The sequence below is a fragment of the Archocentrus centrarchus genome, chromosome 16 (genome assembly GCF_007364275.1).
Source record: "Archocentrus centrarchus isolate MPI-CPG fArcCen1 chromosome 16, fArcCen1, whole genome shotgun sequence".
Classification (NCBI taxonomy): Eukaryota; Metazoa; Chordata; class Actinopteri; order Cichliformes; family Cichlidae; genus Archocentrus; species Archocentrus centrarchus.
The window spans coordinates 30,893,513-30,904,763 of record NC_044361.1 but is presented as its reverse complement, the minus strand read 5'-3'; the positions used below and the strand labels follow the sequence as shown (position 1 = coordinate 30,904,763).

The 11,251-nt window shown below is 37.9% G+C and overlaps 1 protein-coding gene across 1 annotated transcript in view; it reads left to right on the top strand.

The window, feature by feature from the left end:
• Positions 1-11,251, top strand: part of LOC115794791 (myomesin-3-like) — an 85,514-nt gene that overhangs the window by 48,085 nt on the left and 26,178 nt on the right. Inside the window, exons 16-19 of the mRNA XM_030750437.1 lie at positions 155-329; positions 731-852; positions 2,340-2,527; positions 7,494-7,620. Of these exons, the coding sequence (XP_030606297.1) occupies positions 155-329; positions 731-852; positions 2,340-2,527; positions 7,494-7,620 (612 nt within the window). The remainder of the gene's footprint in view (positions 1-154; positions 330-730; positions 853-2,339; positions 2,528-7,493; positions 7,621-11,251) is intronic.

The following is an 11,251-nucleotide window of genomic DNA, read 5'->3' as shown; positions in this document are numbered from 1 at the left end:
GGGATAATAGGTTCTGTGCATTTTGTTAATTTTTCCTTTTAACTTGCTTAAAGAGCTGGATGAGGTCGATTCTGTCTTGTAGTCAGTTTTCATTTGACCATTTTAAGTTTTGTGGTTTTTGCTGATATTTTATTTTTTATCTGATTTCCATCAGCTGTGCCGGCCCCACCTCACTCTGTCATGGCAGTTAGAGACACAGACGCCTCTGTGCTGCTGCAGTGGCAGGAACCCAAAGACAAAACCGGCATCCTGGGATATTATCTATACTACAGTGAAGCTGGCAAACAGAACTGGAAGACTGTTAACAACAAACCCTTCACTAAAAACAGGTACATGGGAAAAATGTTGGTATGAGCTAAAATTCCATATGACATTTCCAGGCGACAAGTCAAAAGCATATCAGACTATGTGACCCAAGGTTAACTAAATCTAAACGAAAACTAGATGTGAAACATTTTAGTTAACTTAAGTAAAAAGAAAAACTATACTTTGGGGAAAAAAATTATTTTGTGATCTTGGAAAACCGGCATATGTCCACCGTACTGTACAATAACACTTAGAAAGACTAAAACTAACACTGAAACTAATAAAAAGTAAACTTAAGCTATAAAAAGTAAAGTGAAAAGAGCAAACTCTGGAAATGAACTGAATAAAAGCAAAAAGTCAAAATAAAGCTAATTATAAAATGCAAAACTATCATAACTCTGATCTGTACATAATCTTGCCTCAGATTTACAGTCCATGGCCTCAAGACTTGGAGGGAGTACGTATTCAGAGTGAAGTCTGTGAGCTGGGCAGGAAACAGCAGCTATTCAGATGAGTCTCAGCCCATCGTGGTCAAATCAGCCATTTGTAAGTGCACCTGCCAGCCAACAAACAAAAAATACCAGACTTTCTAAATATTTCATCATTTCATTGCTAACTGAACATCTAACTCAGAGTACTTAAATACTACATTATAATATTTAAATGTCAGTCAGTGCTGAGTGTGTTCAAGGTAGATTTAGAAGACAGCACAGCTTTTTTGTTTGGCATACAGTTGTGGTCAGAAGTTTACTTACACTCATCAGAGGCATGAATGTGATGCTAACTTTGGGCTTTCAGTGATTTCTTTGAACTCCAAGAGACCTTCCCAACTTGTGTAAATCTATGATTCTCCTCCCTTCACTGAGTCACTTGGACTTTTCCATTTTTGTGAATATTCATTAATCCAGTGAGTGCTGTCAAACCAATCGTGCTGGAAAAAAAAAAAATGCCACTTGTATTCAATAATGATCACTAAGAAAAGGTTTATAGTTAATCATAGTTAACAGGGCTCGAGCTTGTCAGGTTAAAAGATATTGTGGAACCTGCTAAAAGTCTCAGACAAGTTCCAATGTCGATGACGATGACCTCAAGCTAAAGGTCAGAGGTCAAGTTTTCTGAAAATCTTGTGAATGTGATGTATGCTGTACAATTGTTCCATCCTGGGAAAAGAACCGTTCAAAGAAATCATTAAAACCCCAAAATTACTGTGATATTCATTCCTGTGACGAGTGAATGTAAACTTCTGACCACAACTGTATGAGCACCGTGCTAATTTTTTCTCAGCTTTGACTCAACCTTCATAGATTCTGCTCTTGTTTTTCACACTGGTAGTTTTCTTTCACAGCCTCGTGAGTCCTCCCTGTGAATGCATGTGTACTGTAAAGCAGGACAGTGAGATATTTCCAGCAGTAACTTTAAGGAAGGATTTGTCACTGTGCGTCCTCCACATATTTGCAGCATTTTAGGAAACACAAAAGCAGTTTTAGAAAATATTTAACAAAAAAGAGGGGGAGAAGTAAAAGCTTATAATACTATCTAGCAGAAACTGGGATTCTGCCACACAACAGTCTATATGTTTTGTCAAGTAAGCTCCACCAAGTGACTAATCAGGCAGAGACTGACTATGCATGAAAAGCTGCTGACCCTTCTTGCTTCCTGTGTTTCAGTCTCAGATAATATGCTCTCTGCAGCCTGCAGTATAGTAGAGTTATGACTCATTTCGCTTGGCACTCACTGTCAGAATAATCTCACATCTATTCTGCTACTCTACCATCACCTGTGGGATAATGGCTTGAATCCAGTTCTTTGTGAGGAATATATATTTTTGTCAAATAGAATATGAGGCAGGCATATCTTTCGTTCTCATTGGAGAAAGCCTAATATACGTGTATTTGAAAATCTAGACAGAAGCTGTAGTCGGCCAGAGAGTTATTGGCATTTCTTGGTCTATTTAGCAAGAATGAGAGCCTGCTGAGACTTTCTCATCTATAACCTATGAATTTTTTTTCCCCCAATTCCTTCTGCTTGTCCAGATGTTCCTTCTGCTCCCTCTGCCATTGCCCTTCTGCTATGCACTGGATCAGAGATGGTTTTGGGCTGGAGGGCTCCCTCCTCTGATGGGGGAAACCCTGTACGTGGCTACTATCTGGACCAGAAGGAAAAGGGCATGGAAATATGGAGAGAGGTCAATGTCAAGCCTGTCAAAGAGAGGCAGTTTAAGGTAATACTAAAAGTTTTTTTTCTGAAATTCTCTGAAAGTTAAGAACTGACTTGGGTGACGGTGTGGTTAGTTACAGGCGCAGTTGGATTTCAGTGAAATATCTTGGCTGCTGATGAACACACTGGCACTAAAACCAGAACAGACTTTGCCATGCAGACAAATGCAGCCTGCCACTTCTTTTAAACCATGTTTTAGAAATTTGTATCTCACAGCAGTCAACACTGTAGCAGTCGTAATAGTAATAATAATGATAAAAATGTAAAATATTTGAAAGTCAACAAAGCAACACAGGATTTAAAATCATTTGTTTGATGAAAACGCAGATGATTGTTTGCTAGGCAGATGCTTTGCATTGTAGAGCGTTTTAGCACGCAGTCTGGAAGATTTCCTGTTATTGTGGTAGCGGACCTGAATCGGTCTGTTAGAGAAGGTGTGCTGCTGCCCATGCAGAGGGTGGTCAGGATTATTCATGACGGGTAACAGTTTGTTCAGTGACCTCCTCTCCACCACGGCCTCAAAAGTGTCCAGTTTGCAGCCAATCACTGAGTCTGCCTTCCTAATCAGTTTAATCAGTCAGTTGGTGTCAGCTCTGATGCTGCTCTGTCAGGAAAGTACACTGCACTTGCCATAGCTGACTGATCTCCAGTATTTTGCTGCACACGCTGAAGGATCTCAGCTTCCTTGGGAATTAGAGTGTATCCCCTTCTTATATGCAACCTCTGTGTGCAGTTGTTTTTGTTTGTTTGTTTTTTAAGTTAAAACCCTTTAGATGGACTGCTGTTAAAAATGGCAAGACATCCACATCCCATTTAGGATGAATCACTAGTTAGTTTAAAATGCTTGCAAAACTGATGACATTTTCTGTGCTAATTAGCAGATAGTAATACCCTCAGCTAAGATGGTGAGCTGGGAGATGAATAGATAGAAAGCTGACACGGTGAAGTATATCTACAAAACAACAGCGAGCTAGCATTGCTTGTTTTTTTTAATCATTGTTATTTTTCATTCACAATCATCAAACATTCTATTGTAAGTATAAACAGCAGTGCCTACAAACTAGGCAGGTTAAAGCAGAAGCAAAACGCTTATATGTAAAATGTAGAAAAGTGTAAGTGATGTATTCCTTATGTTAGCAGAAAACATGTTTGCATGTCTTTTCCATTTACAGACAGCAGCACAAAAACAAAGAATATGTTGTTATACTTTTGATGAAAATGAGGGGAAAAAAGAAAAAGTGCATAAAACTATTTCCAGCCACATGCTACCATTAAGTACTTTTACAATAATGACAATAATAAAAGTTATTTCTGGATTTTGCAGTTGCTTCTAAATAATGGCAATAATGGCCAAAGCTCCCTCATCCACATTGGCTGTGTCACTAGGCAACAAGCAGTGTCCATGGAGACCCAGAGGAAAGTTAAATCTTTAACCTGTCTCAGAGAGATTACAGGTGCTCTGTAATTAGACATTGTGCAAATGTGTTATGTGTGAGTGGCTGTTTTTGGCTCCTGGGAAAAACAAAGACAAAGCCAATTAGAACGAAAATGACTGTGCCACCATAAATCAAGATTAGCCCCTCATGTTGCAAAGTGCAGACTTTTGAGGATTGGAGACCCCTCTGCTGAAGAAGAAACTGTGTGATGAGAATACGCAGCGCCCCCTTTTGGGCTAAACAAGACATTTCAACATCTTCAAGAAACACAGAATCTTTTTCCACCAAGAGCCTTCAGTGAATCAAGTTGCTGGCTTCCTGGATGCAAATTAGAGTCATTAGAACATTGATTGTGCTACAATTTTGTCCTCAGAGCTGCTTTTCTTTTTGGAGCCGTGCTCATGATTTTGGTTTGGAAGTTTCTTTCCTTTAGTTGTCACAAAGGAACATCTTGAGCCTGCTTTACTAGAAAAAAACAGACTGGAACCTCTTATTTTTTTCTCATTTAACTAAAAAGAGTACGCTGATTGTTTACTTAAGAAGAAATATCAGTAAAACACTGTACAAGTCCTCTTTCACGATTAACATTTCTTCATGTAAAATCCTACATAAAGTACAGAAGTTTTATCTGCAACATTTATTAAAACAACAAATGCACTTTTTCTCCAGAACAGATGCTACTTTGAGTAATACAGGGGCTTTTCTGTGAGCCCCTAACAGTTATTTCAAGGAAACCTAGAAACCTTTTAAAAACTGCTAAGAGCTGATAAAAATTAGAGCTTTTATTTGTTTTGTGGAATGTCTTTTCATATCCTGCAATATAAAAAAAACAACTGTCGCCGTCAGATGAATACAATGGAATAGGAAGTACAATAATTTGTTCTAAAATGTAGAGAAGTTGCTAAAAAAAAAGTGAATGCACTTAAATCTAGGTGTACAGGTACAGGTCATGTTTTCAACCTTTCATCAACCAACCTTGCAAATGCTTCTCTGATAAAACTCTACAAAAACCACTGGAAGATGAAAAATATTTCTCTAATAATCACATGCATCCTGTTTGCCATCTAGTGGATGAAAGTTATACTCATTTTAAAAAAACATTTGCATTTCTCAGAATGAACTTTATACCAGTCTAATAAGATGATTATTGCTCCACCTAACTGTGGTTAGGAAGGGGTCATCAGAAAATAAGGGGGCTTGCAGACTGGGCTGGGCTGGATTATCCAGTGGGCATTCTGGGCACGTGCACAGGGGCCCACGCACAGTTGTGCCCAGGGGTCTGTAACTTGATGATCTGAGTATGATGACAGGTGTCGGGTGGCGTTTTTTAGACACAGTGAAGAAAGCTCCCTCTGGTTGTGTCAATTAGTTGCTGGTGGAGAGCTGAAAGCAGAAGCAGAGGTTCACAAGTGTTCATAACAGCGATAAGGGCCTTAAAGTCTAAGTGGCTGTGAATAGAAAGATCAATGAGCCGATCAATAAGGCTGATTCCCCTGTCTTTCCAAAGCAAAGGTATTTGGGGAGGGGCTGCAGAAAAATGCAGTGGAAGCAACTGCAGAGAAAATATGTCGTAAAATGCCTTCTTGAGTCAAGAGAGCTTCAACTGTACAAGCAGTGAGCTTTTTGTTCCTGTTTGATGAGACAACCTGTCCATATTTTTCTTACAGACAGACAAACAAAGCTTTAATCACTGTTTAAGCCAAATAAATAATACTACATTTTTGTTTTTAGAAATTACAAACAGTAAAATATATAACAGTAATATATATATATATATATATATATATATATATATATATATATATATATATATATATATATATATATATATATAGCTAATTTAACAAAAAAAAATTGTAATAAGTAATATAGTAATATAAGTAAGTAATATGTAATTACCAAATTAATAACAGGTAATAGCTTCTTTATAGCAATAGGAATAGCTTAGCAATAGTGTAATTCAATATATGTAACAGAGTTACAATAATAAATAATAATATTTAATATCTGTCTTTTTTAAGCAAACTATTACTCCAGTATTACATAGCTGTAATGTAAATTGCTCCCCAAAGAGTCCATCTTTTGTCTTGTTTTGTTTTTTTGGGGGGTTTTTTTGTTTTTTTTATTAAAATCAATTAAAAGCTTTATTTGCTCGCAACACACACATTTAACTAAATATAGACAGGACTGTATTTAGCCATAAGTACAAACTCGATCACACAAAACTGGAGCTCACACAGGGACAAAGCACAGGAGACGACTTCGACAATACACACACACACACACACACACACACACACACACACACACACACACACACACACACACACACACACACACACAAGGTAATCAGGGAGATAAGACACACCAGGAAACAGCTGAAACTCATAGAAAAAAACAAGACTGGGGAAAGTAAAACTGAATACCAGCCACACAGATCAAAGACTACCAAAATAAAACAGGAAGTATAACTAACAATGAGGCCAAGACTACGACAAACAAACTTGACACAGACAGATGAAAAACATAGAGACTAGATGGACAAGATGAAGAGGTCCTGTCTCTAGACAATCACGGAGACAGGACAGAGACCAGACAAATGCCACTTTTCCACCGGTACCTACTCAGCACGACTCGACTGTACTCGTTAGGTCTCGACACGATCTTGTTTTGTTTCCATTACAATTGAGTACCACATCAATGTGGGTGGAGTTGATATAGCAACGTGGGCAGTAGTCTGTCGACGTAATTTGTATGCGACTCTAAACACAACCCAAAAATGGAGGAGATAGAGGCAAGCTAACGGTAGCTAATGCCAGTTTGCTATCGTCAAAATGCTTAAGTCCCCCATTTGAAAATGGCGCGGCTGATTCTGGTGAAGGCGTTGCTCTTGTGACTCAGCTTGTAACGACACTCCCTGGCCAATCATTGTCATGTTGTTCTTCGACGTCACATTTTCAGATTGCCTTGGATCGCTTGGAACCCCAGCTGAGTGGGTACTAAAAAAGTACCTGGTACCAGGACCTAATGGAAAAGTCTACAAACCATGTCGAGTTGAGTCGAGCCACGCTGAGTGGGTAATAATGGAAACGCAGCAAAACATGGGGACACAACTGGGGAAAGCACAAAGAGCTCACAAAAAAAGACAACTAAATATTACATAACAAAGAAGATAAACTAGAATGCAAACAGACTATAAACAGAGGATAAATTACCAAGGAAAATAGCAACCTAACTGATACTGCAAAAGAGCCAAACTAAAATACAAGTGATCCCCAAACCCCAAAGGAATCACTAACCCACGGAGAAATACAAGACCCAGGAATCATGACATCAGTACTGGAAACCTCTCACCTTCTGCTTTTCCAAATCACACCAACCTTTGTTTAATTTGAATATCTAGCCTTGGTTTGGGTTTTAACAAGAAGATCCCAATTTCTCAATCAATATTCATTGTAAAATTCAACCTATGTTTCAACCTCTATTTTTACTGCAGCTGATCAGTGGTTTTTTATGCCTGGTATATTTCTATAGGTTTGCAACCTGACAAGTGGACATTTCTACCAATTCCGTGTGTTTGCTGCCAATATGGTCGGTGTCGGAAAACCGTCTGAAGCCAGTGAAGCTTTCCTATGTGAGAAGTGGACAATGCCAGAGCCAGGTGAAATTAAATTTCCTTTACAAACCAAATCCTTCTAAACTAAGCAAAGTACCTAAACACTTCTTCCATCACACTACATATAGGTATTCAATTATTTTCGGGCTTTTATACAGTGAGCCTTTTTTCATGTAATGTCATTTGTATTTGGGTACAATTGTTTTCAAGGGGAAATTTGTTGTAGAGACCAATATCATTTTTTGCAGCAGGCTGTACACATGTTAATTCTATCTGTGAAGTTTGGCATTTCAGCACGGGAGACTGTGGAGTCTGAGTCACTTTTGTTTTCAGCCTTAAGTGGCCATTTGATTTAGCTTACTGAAAGAAACTACTCGGTTAATGTGAAAATGTTAACACATGATATCCATCTGAGCTCAAATTCATGTTCATTTTCCACAACACATTTGTGTAAGTTGTTAATTGAATAATAACGGGCTTCTAAAACTAGTCATTACATCTTCAGAGCATATCTATGGGAGAGTACAAAGACACTTTGCCTTTTCACATATAGTATTGTGCAAAAGTCAGCCCTCATTTCTTTATATTTTGATAGGAAAATGGAAAATATTTCCAGCAAGTTATTGAACGGTGCAAATACACACAGACACAGAGTTCGTACAATTATGAGGAACCTGAAAGTCAGTATTTGGTGTGACCAATTCTATTCTTCAACACAGCCTGAATTCTCTTAGGCAAGCTTTTTTGTCATTCTTTAAGGCTTCTTGAAGGACATTCAAGCTGAAAAATGAAGCTTTCCAGATGGTATTGCATGACGGTACTTTCCTGCATTCATAATTCCACCAGTTTTGACAAGATCCCCAACACCACTGGCTGAAATGCAGCCCCCAAACCATGACAGAGCCTCCACCACATTTTACAGATGACTGTAGACACTCACTGTTGTACTTCTCTACTGACCTCCTCTGTGCATATTGACCACAATTTGAACCAAAAATTTCAGATTTGTATTTATCCCTCCATCTGACCTGTTGCCACTGATTTTCAGTCCAGTTCTTGTGTAATCTGGCATACCTCAGCCTTTCACCTTTGTTTCCTTAAGCATGGCTTCTTGACAGCCACCTTTCCACTGAGACCATTTCTGATTTCACTGAACAAAACATGGATCCACTGAAGGCCCAGATGCATCAGCCTGCTAGTAACAAAGTGCCTAAAGATACAATTTAAAATCGGTTCTTTGCTAAGTTTGCTAAGAAAGAACACTGATTCATCCCTTGAGTCAGGTGCCTTTTTTATGCTTGAATGATTCATAGGTCAGTGTTAAGTGGCTTAACACAAACAAAAAACATTGCTCTGAAACTCTGAAAATGGTCAGGTACCAGGACTGGAATGAAAATGAGTGAAAAAGCAGCCAATGTCCAAAGAAAGACCTTGAAAGACCTTCAGAAATGTTTGAGAACTACTGCTCAAGGCCACTTTAAAAATGACAAAAAAAAGTCTGGTTCTTTGGAAGCGGAATATAGAGGAACGAGGGGTGTATAGACTTTTGCACAGGATTGTACATCATTCTGTACACTGAAATTCAAATATGAAAATGAAGAAACATTTTTCAATCATTTACAAGTTAGCAAGTGCTTTGGGAATTTGAGCCTCCATCAATACCCTCCTGACATTCAGTTTCCACTGTTTGTTGATCGTGGCTTTTTTTTTTTTTTGATGGGACAGTTACAAAGGCCATCTGTCATTTTTAGGACCCATTTATATAAATTCCACCGGTGGAAGTCTATGCGGCCACATGCATGCATATTCCTAATGTGCTTATTTGCATATTGTGCCATTAAAGCGCAGTGTAATAGCAGAGGTCAGCGGTCAAGTGAAAACACAGTATCTAAAATAACAGCCTGAGGTTAGAATTAGTTATTGGAATTCATTATGTGTTGCTCATTTATGGCTTGTCCTCAAATATTGCTGTGGATGGTGGTTGGTATCCCAAAGCAAGGTACTGATTCCACTGCAAAAAAGAAAATGCTAATATTAATAAAGATGATAAATGAATTAAAATAAATAAACACAAGCTGATATTTGGCGGAGTAATTAGGAAATGCTTAGTTTAAACTATCACTCTGTAGCGCTCAGTTGTCACCATGTAAGTAGTTTTGTCGTAGTAGTCGGAGCCAGAGTCTGTCCATACACACATGGTGAAGAGCGAAGAGGTGGAGCTTTTGTTGAGATGGTGAGCTCAGGCGGAGTGAAGTGTAGTTGTAGTAGTTGTTACTGTAATTGCCATAAAAACCCTTACCTTAATCAAACCACCTGCCTAACAACTGTTTAATGTGAACTTTGTAGCTGCTTCCATCCATCGCTGTTTGTTCAGCGGAACAATCTACAGTAAAGCTACAGAAGTGAAAATAAAAGCAATGTTTAAATCGGGCTGCTTGCTGAAGGCCGACTGCAGCCGTCCAACTTTCTATCGCAGTGATACCTGCAGCAAGCAGGGGTGAGTCTCAAGGGGGGTCCAAGGGGTGTGCTAGACCGTGTTAATTTCAAGACTTTAGTAGCATCATTTTGCAGATATAGTTAATATAAAATATTTACACACGCATGAACACATACCAAATCTACCTCTTTCAGGAGATATAATACTGTCAGAACTCTTTGCTTGTCTCCTACTAATATAAGAAAGTCATCCAAGAAGACAGAGTAAAGTCTATTTTATTTTATGCCTTAGTTTATGTGCTTATAATGCTTATTTTATCCAATGTTGACTGTAGTTGTGATTATTCATTTGTTTTTGCATTTATGAAATGGTTTTCTTTAAAAAAAATATATGATTCTAATATGGTATATAAATACAATTAAAGTTTTTTGTTTGTTTGGGGTTTTTTTTACAGATATTGTATGCAGTTAAATTATTAAAAACATTGCAATTTTGAAAATGGAAACCAGTGAGCAGTTCATTTTAAAAGATCTTTATTTTTCCCTTTTAAATATTTATTATTATTGCTTATTAATATAAGACAAAAGTAGAATAATCATATAATACTCAATTACTAAAATAATCGATTGCTGTAGACCCACACTAAAACCAGTCTGGCATTTTGAAAATTAATGTGTTAAATTTATATTTCGACCTATTGTTAAAGCAGTCACACTAACTAAAAATTCTGTTGGCTTGACTGGATGTAATAAAAGCTGTACTTGGATTCCTAATTTTGATTGATGTTACACTGATGGGTCACCTGTTAGGCTCATTTAAATCCCCATATTTTTTATCTGTGGACTCTACTAGTAGCTTTGCGTGATTCAGACTAATACTTATCTTGTACTGGGCCCTGGTGCAGCCCCTCAATTTATGCTCCATCTGAAACAAGCCAATTTGGCTATGATAAGCCATTCTCACTGACATCATATAGATCTATGAGTAGAAAAAAGATTTATAAAACTTTAGTTTTTAGAGCAACCTGAAGCCTGCAAACTACATTTAATGCAAATATGTTTTTTCAGCCCTGATTAGTGTCTCCAGGCATACCCTTTAGGTTACACAGAGTGCTATCAACTTTCACCAACACACAAGTCCTACTTTTAGTTTGAGAGATGCCTGAAACTCAAATGGAAACACTGGATGCACCTATCACTAACTGCAAGACATTTTTATCCTCTCTTCTCTCATTTGGCC